The 16,572-nt window shown below is 33.4% G+C and overlaps 1 protein-coding gene across 1 annotated transcript; it reads left to right on the top strand.

Moving 5' to 3' along the window:
• The first annotated feature begins 3,496 nt into the window (after positions 1–3,496).
• On the top strand, positions 3,497–10,054 carry LOC128243487 (GTP-binding protein REM 1-like). Its single transcript, XM_052961279.1, has 4 exons — positions 3,497–4,495; positions 7,169–7,257; positions 8,443–8,626; positions 9,450–10,054. The coding sequence occupies exons 1-4, from the start codon at positions 3,805–3,807 to the stop codon at positions 9,728–9,730; spliced, it is 1,245 nt and encodes a 414-aa protein (XP_052817239.1). The 5' UTR covers positions 3,497–3,804; the 3' UTR covers positions 9,731–10,054.
• Positions 10,055–16,572: the final 6,518 nt, after the last annotated feature.

Raw genomic sequence — 16,572 nt, forward strand, 5'->3', positions numbered from 1 at the left:
AGTGTTCGTATGTCCCAGGGGAAGGTTCCTTATCACGCATTGATAGGGCTAGAAGCAAGCAGTCACTGGTTGATAGTGTTCGTATGTCCCAGGGGAAGGTTCCTTATCACACATTGTTAGGGCTAGAACCAAGCAGTCACTGGTTAAGGGTGTTTGTAGGTCTCAGGAGAATGTTCCTTATCACGCATTGCTAGGGCTAGAAGCAAGCAGTCGCTGGTTGAGAGTGTTCGTATGTCTCGGGGGATGGTTCCTTATCACGTATTGATAGGGCTAGAAGCAAGCAGTCCCTGACTGAAAGTGTTTGTATGTCCCAGGGGAAGGTTCCTTATCATCCATTGATAGGGCTAGAAGCAAGCAGTCCCTGGTTGAGAGTGTTCGTATGTCCCAGGGGATGGTTCCTTATCACGCATTGATAGGGCTAGAAGCAAGCAGTCCCTGACTGAGAGTGTTCGTATGACCAAGGGGAAGATTCCTTATCACCCATTGTTAGGGCTAGAAGCGAGCAGTCACTGGTTGAGAGTGTTCGTATGTCCCAGGGTCACTGGTTGAGAGTTTTTATTTTTCGCAGGGGTAGTTCCCTTATCATGAAAAATTGCGGCTAGAATCAATCAGTCTCCAGCCAAAAATGTTCATTGATCGCAATACTTTGAGAATTCATTCTATAAAAAATATAAAGTTGAATATGGTGTCATTACATAACAACGCATTTAGTCTTTTGATTTAATTAAAAATCTGCAGATTCGTGTTATCTATAAAACCGAAAAAAGGGTTGTTTTTTTATCATTTCGTTTGGTTCACTCGGAATGTTTCAGCGTATAAACTCACTTTTTTAAAAAATACTCGGAGTTATCATTAAAAGAAAGTTTTAGCACATATATATTGTATTTTAATTTTAATAATGTTTTCTTCTAATGCTTCCTTTGTTTGTTTCCAGAGTTATTACAATGATGCTTTTCATTATGATACTATGATCACACAGTTTTAAACCTTTTATTGCTAAGGCAGACTGTGTGGGATTTTCTTATCGTTTTAAACAATTAATGCATCATATCTTTGAAATGTTTTTGAATTAGGTACTTTGAGTTGTATTCCTTCGTCTGCAGATAGAGTCTGAATCCCTTATCATTGACGTACATGGGGTTAACTAATTGGTTTATTATTATTTGTTTTATTCTTAAGTTTCTTTAAATTAATACATACTTTGATACGATTTACCATTTACGTTTTTACTTTATTTGGGATAGTTTGGATAAGAGGTTGTGCACAGAAACTTGATTAAATCCAAAGTAAATTTACATTTCACTGACCGTTTCAAGGCGGTACTTAACAATCCTTGATGAACACCCCTAGTTTTATATTTTATATAGTACGTAGTGTGTTGTTTGTCGAGTTTTGTGTTGTTGTTCCTGGTTTGTGATTATTTGATTTTGTGTTCTATGTCATTGGCGTTGACACTGTGCCATAAAATGGGGTTTATGTTTACACTTTCGACTACTGGATTTGTTTCTGCAGTTTTTCATATAAATATTAGTTACCATAACGCGCATTGTGAGAGCTAGAAGCAATCTATCTCTAGCCAAGAATGTTCATAGATCTCAGGGGTTAGACCCTCATCGTGCATTTTGAGGGCTGGAAAACAGCCGTCTCTGGATAAGAGCGTTCATAGATCGCAGATGTAGTTCACTTCTCGCACATTTTTGCATCTAGACGCAAGCAGTCTCTGTTCATTGGTAATCATTGCAGTTAATCCGTCAAACGAAAGATCAGTTTGGTGCGGCCATAAAATGCTATGTCGCCTCACAGAACTAAATGTCCGAATAGGATGTTTCGCCGAAATTGAATTTTTGCATACATCATTTTTGTGTTCGAGAGAAAGGTTACAGAAAAATATTATTCCAGATTCGAGCTTTCCATTCCCATCAAATAACAACTGAATATCTGATCTGTTTAACTACTATCAATACGGTTGAAACGTCGGAATACTTTTGTTGAAAAAGTTTTGTTTTACATTGTTCTGTCATATACAGTCATTCACCGACCCAAAATACAATTCCAAACATCCTAAAATCCAAAATTATTGCTTTTGTTGAGCTTTCTTTTAAAGATAGTACCTTAGGGTCGTATAGAAGGACTTAAAAGGTACTGAACTTATTAGGAAAATAAACGAATCGGCATTGAAGCCGTAGCTTTCGCTAGGCCAATACATTTTTTAGCTTTGGGTGTTTTTGTATCAAGATTAGGCATCGTCACACAACAAGTACAGATATAAAATAGCTTACGGGTTTAGAAGTAAAATTGAATGAACACAATTATAAATAACTGCGTTGCACTTTTCATTGTCCATTTAATTGACATAAAGCCATGTCGTGGTAATCAGGTCAATATCTATTTAAAAAAAAACATGTTTGGAACAATTTTAATGCGTGAGATTCGCAGCGTAATGAGTATTGCACTGATATGATGTTTTAAAATGTCAAGGTTTGCGTTAACAATCACTGATTCGATAACTGTGATCTTGAAAGAAATCTATTGCTAACAGTGAACAATAGCAATGAAAAGATTATCTTGCAGAAATAATACCTATGAGAAATACCATCAGAATTATAACATACAATGATTCAGCTGAACTGAAAAATGAAAAGTTTCCCATGACTAACTATGACTACACTTGGCTTGGAAAATATATGATCTGTACCTGAGTATTAGTACGCCACGCTATTGGTAATTGGTTATGAATCGGTCTGTTAACAAAAGAGTACAATATTAGTAGACATTTATTGCTCTACGGAAAGGATTACATGTGTTCTTGACTGTGTGATTCAGACGTTGCCTAGAATATGAAATCATTTAGAATAAATTGTGTTTTTACCAGAAACTTATTGCGATGCGTGTTTTGCTGGTGTTCGATTTGGACCGCCTCATGTTAAGCAACCTAATATTTAAATGCCTTTGGAGTCATTATGGCAGGGAAATGTACTCTCAATACTCATCGATACAAATAAGGACATGTTTGCACCCTTAAGCTTTAGTTTTTGTATTTTTAGTGCTGTCTCAAGTTGTGTAATGTGTCATAAATTGCAAATATAGAAAAGGTTCAAGTAGATGTTGTCTGTGTTCAACATGTCTTTAAAACTACAATGGGACCTACAGGAACGAACCCTGAATTTAACCCAAGATTTTGTTTACAACTATCAAGGCCATACAAACATACAACAAATTAAACATATAACTTCGCACGCCAACGTACACTACTTACACTCTGGCTGACACTCTGATTTATACAAGTTTTAAACGAACAGAAAAAAAACCACTACGAAATGGCTATAATACACCCATCAGCATATGTCATTTCTAATACAACAAACACATGCTCCTCGAGAACTGAGTACAAAAGCGATACAACATGCAATATTATTGCGCGCTAAGTCTGACTGACTAGTCGCGGAAACCACGTGATCTCCATTGAGCTGTAGAGCATTCATTCATTACAGGCGGATCTCTGGTGGTATAACATCTGTGTGACGCTGTTTCAACGAAGCTTCAATCGGAGAGACTTTTAGTTAAAGAATTGATCTTAGAAATATCAGGTATAGATTGTTATTGTTTCTAAAGACATAAGATGGCGATGTTCTTGATAAATATACATTTGAGGAAGCTTTAATGAATGAAATCATCGTGGATTTATTAACGAAACCTATACAGTGTGCAAACTATAATGAAAAGTTTCATAGTTAAAATGGCGAGGTTCATAGTGATTCCTTTAATCTAAACGATGCTGTGAATTGACGTTCATTGCTCACAGGAATGACAAAGAAAGTAATAATGGAGCAAGATGAAATTGAGCGGAAACTCAGTGTGCCTAAAATACGTCATGAGGTTACAAATGACGCCAAAACAGATCTCGAGGAGCCAACAGTTGCAGATAAAAACCAACTTTTTCAAAGACGAATGTTACTGCGAGACTCTCAACATGGAGATCATTGCCATTCAGGTTTAAACCCATCAGCTCACCATGAACGTTCATGCTCATTCCGTAACCGACCCCGACCACAATTGTTAAATATTGACACTGACCGACCAAGACGAAGCAGTTTACCATCACCTTCTGCGAACTTTCTCTCCGTATCTTTCGACAATATTCATAAACAAAACGAAACGTCTGACCAACAGCCATTACGAAGAGTGCGGTCATTTAAAACTACATCGAAGGGGGGCATTGTGAACAGAGGGGACTCTTTTAAACGAAGCTCTAAGAGTATAAACTCAACCGTGAGTGCAATGCATAGCGAGCATGGGGAAGCTAGATCACACAACAACAGCAGGCAACGAATTAACAGCACGCAATCCCGTGACAGTGGAACTGTGGACAGTACGGGATCTTCAGTGGATACAATTATTCATAAAGTTGCCATGGTTGGGGACAAAGGTGTTGGAAAAACATCTTTGACCAATCAGTTTATGACATCGGAGTTCATTGCATTTGAAACAGAGAACGGTAAGAAAGTAATTGATAGTTCTAACCTGATTTTACCATTTTTACGTACGTTTATATTAAGCATATGCAGATATATTTAGTTTGTTAAAATCTACAACTGAACAATAAGTTGTCTCCTATGCCCTCTTATTCGCAGCGGGATTTAAATTTAAATACAACATCGATCAAGCTTTCAATAGCAAGCATTTTCCCTTTTATCATTCCATTTGACAAACACACTATAACGCTGAAAATCCCTCTTTATGTGCTTTTAGGCAAATATAACGCTGCGTAAGAATAATCTTATTTTAAAAAGGTAGTACTTTGATGAATGGAATGTGTAAGTGCGTTTATTTATCTTTTAAACAGTATTAAAATAAATCATAATTCGTATGATGGAAGCGTTTGCAAATATTTGCATGCAAGACATGAATTGCGTTAACATATTCTTAAAATAACAAACAAATCATAAATCATAGTCAAATTATGAATGTTATTATCGTTATATTCATTAATATATGATATTAAAGCGTTGAAAATTGACATTGAAATAGAAGATGGACTATAGATATGATTTTTCGACGTGTCCATTCGAAAGATAGTTATTAGAGAAACTTGGTGTACCTTTACTGGAACGTGTATGTGTAGACTTCTGTTTGTGCCGTACATCATACAGGTATGTGTTAATTACAAGTGCACGATTGTACAAGGGACATCTGCGTCTTCAAGTACACGTTTATAAAGAAATGCCAAATTCATTTGCAAAGTTTAACAGTATGTGTATTTACGTACACCTCGTATTTTGCAACCTTTCTATCATAGTAGTTTGTCGTGACAAATGTATCAAACAATCTGACAATTGCTTGATGAAACTGTAATTCTTGCTATTAAATACAATTATCATGACCAATGATTTGTGTAAAACATACGAACATTTCAACGTTTAAAGCTACTACTTTGTTCTCGTTGTGGTAATCAGCTTTGATATTCACATATTTGGAAATGTAGCAACTCTAATATACAAATACATGTCATTTTAGCGTTATCACGATGTTTATAAATATCATCATGAAAAAATAATTTCTAGCATTAGCACCTGTAGTCTGTGGGCGTGTAAGCACAATAGCACATGTATTCGGAGGACCTATTAGCATATGATCACCTGCTTCTGAAGGCGTACGGGCATGTTATCACTTGAATATATTTATAATTATTTATGATTTCATTTATTACATATCGGATAATGTAATCACGTCTTATATTTTGTAATTTATTCATCACTACGGGGGAAATTCACACAATTGGAAGACACATTAAAAACCTGTAGTAATTATATTCAGCATACTTAATATATTAACTCGTATTGATGTAGACTTTAAAGATAATTATTGGTCGCACTCATTATAAACATAATGATGTGTATTTATCTATATATGTGATGTTAACCTGTCTAATGGGTTGTCATAATACTTATTCGCTATGTCTCATAGTTTTATCATAGTCAAGTCAAAATTTTACAATACATGCATATGTGTGCCTTAAATAGTTGCAAAGTAAGGTCAATCTAAAAACTTAACTAGCTCTTGCTTATCATTAGCAGACACTGTGTAAAACCCATTATTTTTAGATCACCAATTTGAGACAAGATGAGAAATGCCAAGTATCTTGCTTACAAAAATACTTTGTAATAGGATAATGATTGGCAACGTGTAGAAATGTTTTAGTTGGACAGAAACAAAACAAAGTTGTAAATGTTAACCCCTATCTACTATTTGCATTCACCTGTAACTTAGCTTTGCACAGTTATGTTGTTTCTACCAAACCCTATGCGATTCCTAGGAATCACAGACAAAAGATAAACAATAATCAAGGACTGAGATTCCTAACATAGCGCAAACAATTAGCCCTAAGGAAGGTAGGCGGACAACTGATGGTATACAAAATGGAAAGGATGGAAATAAAATTCGGTTCAGACTGGCATAATCACTCCAGTGACTTTCCTTGTTTTTTGTCATATATTTTGGGATTGACATACCTTGTTTTAGTACACAACTACGTTTTTTTTATTTTTTTAATAAAAGGCAAATATCAATGCCGGAGAAAATTTATCTTTATGTTACCTCTTCGCAAAAAAAGGTTCACTTATAATTACTAGGTATCACGGACTAAACGTGAGTATTAATGATAGAACCTTATAATAGTAAAATATTAAACATGTTGTAGTAAATTACAAAAGCTAATATTAAACAGTTCAATTTGCTTGTAAAACGAAAAACCAACCACAAACAAAACACGCTTTGCTATGGTTGACAATTGACGCAACTGCAATATATTGCAATATGATATGATTAGTAGTTGAATGTGCATGCCAATAGAGAATGTTTCCAAGTTTTTCGTCTTCATTTCAAAGGTCATGGCATTTCTTGTATGGTTTTCAAACTAACATTCTCATAAACATCATTCTTTATTTACTTGTCTCGTTTAACTAATGAAAACATACATCACAGATTTAAGTCTTTATCCTTTTTTTGTTTTGTGAATTTGGAAATGACATAAACAATACAAAGGGAATACAGTTGCACTTGTGTAGATAAATGACATGAAGTCAGTATTCATTGAAACTACTCTTACGAAGTGATGACAAGTTTATGTTGATAGTATTGTTTCCTATTCTCAAAAATGTTTTTGCTTCAGATGACGACGAAACCGATCGTCACGTGACGGTGCTGCTAAACTCAGAAGAGTCAACACTAAAAATTGTTGACAGAGCCCTGGATTCGAAGGTAAGGTAAAAAAAGCGCGGTTCTCATTTAAAAACTAGAGAAGAAGTCGTGTTCCTGTTTGCCGTCTAAATAATATTGTAGTAAACTCTGACCACAGCTTATCTGTGTTTCTGACAATGCTCATCCATTCCTCCTAAAGATAAAATATTGTATTTCATTCCATATTATTTGTACAATATAAATATCATGTTAAAAATATTAATATTATGATATTAAAATATTTATAAAAACAAAAGTACAATTTAAATTCAACATTTATGAATGTTTAGTTATTTATGATTGATTGAATAAAAATATCATTAAAGAAACATATTGTCATAAATTATCGTTACAATGAAAATGGAAGAAATATTTACATAGTCCATAAAGTTTCAAAACTTATTTCCAATATATCCTTTTAAAATTTTAAAGTTAAAATGTGATTCCATGTAAATATAAGAAATAGACAGCAAGTAGTAACTTATAGTAAAACAAATATGAAACCTTAGCATTCTTTGATTTCCGTGTACAGTTTGGGGTCATCTTTTAATCCATTCTTAAATCCAAATATGTTTCTGTTTGTTGTTTTTGTTTTTGTTTTTTATACAGATTGTTCAAATCAAGAATAGCTTTATCATAAAAAGTCGAACTGGTAAACTATTTACCTGAAGCAATAAATATAACAAAATGAGCCTCTAGTTTTATGCTTAAGTATGCCTGACATCTTGATGGGGAAATTACTATGCATAAAGGACGGACTTTATTGTTCACAATTGTATACGTAAGTCTTAGTCTTAGTTGCCTTACTCTATTTTCAATATCTAACCATCCAATTTTATTAAAACAAATCGTGTATTTACACGCATTGCATTCACAATGTAAACACCAAATCATCTTGCAAGATGAATAAGTCGTGAAAAGCATTTAAAACGATATCTTTTACACACATATATTCCAAAAATGCACTAACGGGAAACATTGTTATATAACCGCGATACAGTTAGAAACTTTAGAATGAATGTAAAGATGTTCCTCACAAAATGCCAAATATATACCCACACAAGACGATTGCAATAGTATTGGTCTATAACTCAACACACCGTTAACATCGTTCATGGTACATTTTTCTTCATGCAAGCCAAATTCTTTTCATAGCAGAGAGGTTAGGAGATAAAAATACACATACTCACTAACTTTCATTTGCAGGAGTTCCCCATTCGATCTGTTGACGCCTTTGCAGTGGTATATTCGATCACAGACCGGGCGAGTTATCAGGAGGCTGTTGACATTTTGTACCACGTTCGCCATCAACTTGACATTAAAGACAAACCTACCATTCTCATCGCCAACAAGATCGACCTTGTAAGAAAACGTAAGGTCACTAGAGAAGGTAATTACTGTTTTTCTCATATGAAATGTTTATTTTGCACATTGCCATTATTCTGTCATTACATTCTGTCACATACATTTACCTGTGTCTTTTTGATACAGAGCACAAGTGATAAGGAGAAAAATGACATTAGTTATGGCTTTTAAACCGTGTATGTTGCATCATAATGATTGTGTTGATGCTGAACAAATATTTCATAGTAACAAAGGAATGCATCGTTATCAATAAACCATCCAGATATTGTTTGATTGATACTTACAATTGAATACACTATCTATATCGATCTTACACTCCACGATCAGCCATTATTAATACCTGGTCTTCCTGAAATATTTATTTTATCGATAAATACATTTCTTTCAATGTTCCTCTTTTTAGTAACTTGCCTTATGCCATTAGTTATGGTATTTGCTGTGAATTAATATGGTATAATCAAACCGTATGAAGTATTTTCGATTCTCTAAGGCTTTCTTTGATATGGAATGTACTTCCATGATAATAACAATGTAACTTTGTAAATATTTAATGATGAAGTTCAGCGAAGAAAAATCAAAGAAGTTGATTTCAAGGTAAGCAAAATGTTTAGTTTTCACAAAATCGAACATAGAATGGCTGAAAACGATTTTGTGAATTGTGTAAATCCAGTTTGTAAACCTTCTGTATGTAAACTAGAGTTCATTGGGACGGAAGGCTACTGTAGCCATTTACTATGTCCTGTTTTATTTGTTTGAACGAGTTAAATCAGCTGCACTTGGCCTGTTTACGTTTAAAAATATGGTTGAAAACGCTCTTTATAAATACATTTTGATATTTTATATTTCAGAGGGAAGATCGGTCGCTAAACAGTACAACTCAAAATACTGTGAAACATCCGCCGCTCTAAATCACCACGTTGATGAGCTCCTGGTTGGATTATTGAGTCAAATCCGCCTGCACAAGACCCCAGGACTACCAATAGAGCCCCCCAGTTTTGATGTTAGGCCAAGTCAAAACAAGTTTGTCAAATGTTCCATGCCTGGACCAAAACGTTTACTAAATTTCATCTTTCGTAAACATCCGATGCAACCGTCTTGCCATGAGTGTGAAAATCTCTTTACGTCATAGTTTGCTCTCTTTGATATTGATTATTTTTTTGGAAAGAAACTATTTTCATACGACTTTTGATTATTTTATCAACACATTGCTCCTTTTGATTATGAAAAGTGCAAACAGGTGATTTTAGACATAAAGCGAAACCTGACTTCAAGGCTTAAAAAGAAGTCATTTTTATTGAATACATTACGAACGATTTCTTTTATATATAAGATGTTGCCACTGCTTACATGATGTTTATAGCAAATTCTCATACGAAATGAATTATTATCATACAATTTCATGTACATTTTAATAGATTTTAATGATAATTTCGTGTACCAAACTTTGCAATAAAGATTTATTTTATAACATGTTTGTTTTAATAAATACTGTTTCGTTTGCATATTTCTTTGGAATCTTTGAGTGATGAGAGGCATGACTGGTTAAAAGAATTTTAATAGTTATCTTTCGATTTTGAATAAACATTTAACAAAATAGCCCCATTTTTACTCTATCAACTATTGAATGTATGGAAAGTGTTTACTCCTAAATTGTTAACAAGACAGCTCTAATATCAATTTTCTACATGAATATGAACAATACAAAGCCTTGAACTTCGCCATTTACGATCAGATATGATGTGTTTCACAAAGCGTTAAATAACAGCATTGTCATTTTATACAAAAGCAGCTTTAAAGGTTAATTGAAAATTACGACGCATGGTGTATAACAATTTAATTGATTTTGTATTGACTTAAGGCGGATGTAACGGATGGTCTATGGAATTGTTTTACATATTTAAATAGCCAGTATTATTCCCATTGATTGCGTATAGTTTTTGTAACAGACAATGCTGAGGCATTTTAATATTTCCCAGATAAACTACTTTGATTTATTTTCAGAAAGAGAGTATGTATATGTACGAATTTCGCCTACAGAGTCTCAATACTGAGATACCGCCGTCTATTGAAAGCCGAGTAATCTAAATTAAAAATCAAATCTGCCTATATGCGATTCAAAGATGAATGCTAATGAGATACATTGCATTTAATTGTATGATCAGTCTGATATTATACAGGTATCGTATATTTGAACACACTTGTAATTGTTATGCTGGAATTTCATAGTCATTTTGAATTTAAGATCTTGACACTTGAAATATCATTTAAATCAATTTGTCTTAAAATATAATATAGAGCATATGACACATGTAATACGCAAACCGTATACATATTTCTTCAGTATTCATGTGATTTCCAGGCTACGTTATTTGATTTAATTTCAAAATTTTACAGATTCACTCTACGGATAAACACTTGTTAAAGACTTTGATGATTCGGTATGGCGTATATAAGACGAGTATTTTATAATTCATGTAACAGTTTTGCAGCGAAAGATGGCTTCAGAATTGTCACTTTTAAACAAATATATTCATTACTGAACTGTTCAACTCGATACCTAATGGCTGACATTCCAACCATGTTAAATCATTCTTAGGTATGTATTGGCAACTTTATCAATACGTGTTTTATCTATCAACCTTCTTACTGTAGGTATAATTGGTTCAAGGATTGTGAAGATACTCTATCAGAATTCAGTCATTTCTGTTTCGGTGTTGACAGCAATTACAGGAGCAAAGGCCGTAATGGTCTAAGTTAAACCTCATATATACACATACTAGAGATTTCATCTATGCGAAAAAGTCCCTAGCTATTGACACTTTCCTGAATAATGTACCAGTGGACATGGATTTAGGCAGTCAAAGTCTCATGATAATCAAGGGAGCACTTATCAGGCACATTTTATTCTAACTCGTCGGAAATGGGGCTATTTATCTCTGTGGTAAAGATATGCCTATCGATAATCTTCAGGCAAATCTGCATACATGTGCTTAATTACAGCTTGGGTAAGCGTTAATATCAGAATAGCAGAATATCTCAACTTTAAAGGGTAAATTTTTTCGAAAAACCGTGTTTTGACATGATCATGATAATATGCATGTATTTCAAAATACATATTTCTAAACAATCTATAGATAAAGACTGATATTAACTCATAAGGGTAAGGGTAATGAGGTTGTTGAAATATATTTTCTGATAGCATCTATCTATTGTGCAATATCATGAATTTTGTAATTCTATAAAAGCATTTTTCTGAAATCGTTAAGTGTTATTATTTCATGTTTCTATGATATATCAGAATGTTTTGTCAGCCAATAACAAAACTGTACTAATAACACAATGCATACATGTATCAAGAACATTATTCTGTTCTAATTGTGTTATAAAGTTGTGCGTCAATAATAAACTAAAAAGGTGTAATGAACAGCTCAAATGTAAGTTGATAAATGAATCGTGCAGAAGTTGCCTATAAGGTATTCTGACCCTTATTATTTCGATGAATCCTTAATAAGGAATTCGTGTTACTCGTGGTCTACCCAAAAGGACACTACTATTTCTTTAGTAATTGTAGACAAGAACGATGTCAGTGGATCCTAAAGCAATAAGTTTCATAACGTTTCACATTACCAAGCTGTAATATTAAACAAGATTCCGCCTTGTTTAAAGCGAGATAAAACGAGATGGAATAATTAAGTTTCGTATGTTGTTGAATGTGCTTTTCGGATTCACTCCATTTCGTACTGTATCTTTGCTTTTATATAATATACATTAGAATATGTATACCGTTTTAATTTGTGTTTACATATTCTGGTTGTTAAAGATAAAATGTGCAGCTCATAATGATATTTTGTTTACATCATGGCTATAAAATACTACGAGGACGAGCCTAGTACAAACAATTCAGCAGTCGTACAAAGATAACTCGTAACTAGCAGTCGTACAAACATAGCTCGATTCTGGCATTTGTACAAACATAAGTTGTTTCTAGCAGTCGTACACACATTAATCGTAAACAGCAGTCGTATAAACGAAAGTCGTATACAGTAGTCGTACAACCTTAAGTCGAACACAGCAATCGTACAAACATTATTCCTATCCAGCAGTCGTAAAAACAAACGGTTTTACTTATACGATGAGTTGGTATATTGAGAATTAGGTGCTTGAACTTCCTTATTCTATCACAATTATTCAAGGTTCATTTCAAATTGAGAGGAAAGCAATATCGACTAATGATTCATCGCGAGAAAAGCGATGATAAAACACTACAAAAAAAATCGACAAATTAAATTGTCAAAATGTATCTAAATCGGAATTCTCTTTTATTTGTTTTTTTCACGCTGTGGGAAATAAGTTAGTCGTGATGTGCTATAGCAAAGTTATATGTATTACTAATTGTTAAGTCTCGAATGATGTTAACATATTAGACAAATCTGTTGATACTACTTTCACACAAAGTGACGATGTCGAATCATCAGATATTTTCGAATTGCATGTGCTTTACATAAAGGAAAATGGACAAACGATTTTGGTTTTCTCTTTCTGAACCATTTCTGTAAGGTCCATCAAATCGGCATTTGAAAAAAGAAGTTCCCATATATACATGTCAACTGTCTGAGGGCGTATTAAGGCTTATGCATTTCGAGAGCTTTCAATCGATCTGTAACATTCAATATTTAAAATATTCAGATATCGTGTGTTTAACGACACTTTTTATGATAATTTCAAGTATATTTATTTTCATTTCGTTCATTTGCCTAACACTAGTGGTAGATTGTTAGCAAATGTATACTATTCTCTTTCTCACGTAAACGTGACTAAATAATTGGCTTAATTAAGCCATAACGACAAATGCATACAGTATTGTGCATCGCTGAATGCAAATGTACTCTTGGAAGATTTGTGAATTAGACTAAAAAAGATGGAAAAGTATTCATTTAAACAAATTAAGCAAATAATGTGACGGACAGTTATGGCACCTTTGTGGCAGTTATCACGCAACGACTCATCTCTGCCATGTGTTAATCTTTTTAACTGTATAAATTATTTATGTTCACTCCAAATATTGTTTATTTTTTCGAGTGATACTTTTTTTATAAGTCTATTTTAGAACAGATATTATAACTGTCAATAATACTCAACACTAGATCTACACAAGTATTGCTGTAACAAATATATTTCAAAGCAATTAATGCAAACTATTAGCATTAGTATTGAGTAGTTTTTCTAACAGGTAGTTTTAACAAATGATCTTAGACTATAAATATTTATATGAAAAGCTACAAAAAAGCTCAATATCCGACAGTTTAAACACGAACCCCGTTAAATAACACAGAGTAAACGCCAAAGACATATAACACAATAACAAACAATCACAAACAGGAAACATGGAACATTAGCAAAGAACTCCACAAACAACACAGCACATATACACTATATAAACAACTTGGTGTGTTTATCAAGGATTGTAAGGTACCACGTTGGAACGGTCAGTAACGCGTAAGTTTACTGGGGGTTTAAACCATTTTGAGTGCAACACCTCACTCTAATCATAACATTCCGGAAGAAAGTAAAAACGTAAAAAGGTAAACCTTATCAAAGTATGCATTAATTTGATGAAACTTAATAACACAACAAATAAAGATAATCTAATAGGGAAACCTCAAGTACTCGTATTATTAGGGGTCCCGACTCTATCTGCAGACGAAGGAATATAATTCAGAGTAACTTATGCAAAAACCTTTCAGGCGAGATACCTGATATATCATCTATTTAAATGGAACCACCTATTTCATCACGGACATATGCATAGAAACTGCCATGGTGGAAGTTGTTCGAACGATTGTTGCTGTCTGTCATTTATTACGTTTGCCAGCTGCAACGAATTTTAGTCGTTTTCAACGTTCGCTTTATTGTTGTGACAGTTCTTATATCAAATTCCAACATGGATATGAACAAAACGAAGCCTTGAACTTCATCATTTATGATCAGGTATGATGTGTTTCACAAAGCATTCAATTATAGCATTGTCATTTTATACAAAAGCAGCTTTAAATATTAATTGAAAATTACGGCGCATGGTGAATAACAATGGAATTGATTTTGTATTGACTTGTGATGCTGCCTATTGAAAAGCCGAGCAAACTTAATTGGAAATAAAATCACTTATTGCTGATTCAAAGAAGAGATACAATGCATTTCATTGTATAATCAGTACGATTTTATACAGGTATCGTATATTTGACCACCCTTGTAATCGTTTTGCTGGAGTTTCATAGTCTTATTGTATTTAAGATCTTGACACCTGAAATATCATTTAAATCAATTTGTAAAATAAAAAATAGAGCATATGACACATGTTAACCGTATACACGTTTCTTCAGTATTCATGTGATTTCCAGGCAACATAATTTGGTTTCATTTAAACATTATACAGATTTAATCTTCAGATGGACACTGATCTTGCTAAAGACTTTAATGATTCTGTATGGCGTATATAGGACGAGTATTTTATAATTTATTTAACCATGTTGCAGGAAAAAATGGCCTCAGTGTTGTCACTGTTGAACAAATATCTTCATTTCTGAACTGCTAACCTCGTATATCTGATGGCTGTCACTCCAACCATGTCTATTTTCTCAAAACAACCTTCTTACTTCAACACAATTAAAAATTATTGACCTAAAGCGATCTAATCAATTGTCATTTTCAGTTATCACTGACTCAAAGTCTGAAACAAGCATGACCCTTATACAATGCTCGGCCTAATTAAGCCATACCGACAAAAGCATACATAAGTGTTCCTCGTTGAATACAAATGTACCTTTGGAAGATTTGTGAATGGGACTTAAAAAGATGGAAGAGTATTCATTTTAACACATTTACCAGACGAGGTGACGAACAGTTTGGCCCCCTTGAACCAGTTATCACGCAAAGACTCAGCTCTGCCATGAGTTAATCTTTTGAACTGTATATATTATTTATGTTCACTCCAAATTTTGTTTATTTATTTTTTAGAGATATTTTTTATTCTATAAGTTTATCTTAGAACAGATATTATAACTGTCAATAATTCTCAACACTAGATCTACACAAGTATTGTTATAAATAATATATATTTCAATGCAATCAATGCAAACGATAAGCATAATTACTGAATAGTTTTCTAATATGTAGTTTTTAACAAATGATCTCAGATTATAAATATTTATCTGAAAAACTGCAGAAAAAGCTCAGTAGCTAAAAGTTTAAACACAAGCCCTGTTTAATGGCTCAGAGTAAACGCCAAAGAAATAAAACACACTTACAAACAATCACATACAAGATACATGGAACAACAACAAATAACTCCACAAACAAGACAGTACATATCGTCACCTTAGTGCAATAACGCAATAACTGCATATTGAAATAGAAGCAGAAATTGAGTTCTTGTACTAAGGTGACGATATATACTTTATAAATAACTAGGTGTGTTGATCAAAAGGTGTAAGGTTCCACCTTAGAACTGTCAGTAACGTGTAAGTTTACTGGGGGTTTAAACCATTTTGCGTGCAACACCTCACTCTAATCATAACAGTCCTGAATAAAGTAAAAACGTAAAAGGTAAATCTTATCAAAGTATGTATTAACTTGATGAAACTTACTAATACAACAAATAAAAATAATCTAATAGTTGAACCCCGACTCTATCTGAAGACGAAATAATACAATTAAGAGTACCTAATGCAAAAAACCTTTCAGACGGGAAATCTGCCATATCATGTATTAAAATGGAACTACTTATTACAACACGCACATATGCATAGAAACTGCCATGGTGGAAGTTGTTCGAACGATTGTTGCTGTCGGTCATTTATTACGTTTGCCAGCTGCAACGAATTTTAGTCGTTGTTACTTTACGTGTTTAACGTTCGCTTTATTGTTGTGATACACATTTTTAATTTATTCGTAAAGAAGGAGTATTGAGTATCC

This window comes from Mya arenaria, chromosome 8, assembly GCF_026914265.1.
Source record: "Mya arenaria isolate MELC-2E11 chromosome 8, ASM2691426v1".
NCBI classification, from domain to species: Eukaryota; Metazoa; Mollusca; class Bivalvia; order Myida; family Myidae; genus Mya; species Mya arenaria.

Bases quoted from the DNA above. Each gene is read 5' to 3' on its own strand.
- LOC128243487 (XM_052961279.1), top strand. From the start codon at position 3,805: ATGACAAAGAAAGTAATAATGGAGCAAGATGAAATTGAGCGGAAACTC. The intron at 4,496-7,168 runs GTAAGAAAGTAA...TTTTTGCTTCAG, and splicing joins TGCATTTGAAACAGAGAACG to ATGACGACGAAACCGATCGT. The intron at 8,627-9,449 runs GTAATTACTGTT...TTTATATTTCAG, and splicing joins ACGTAAGGTCACTAGAGAAG to AGGGAAGATCGGTCGCTAAA.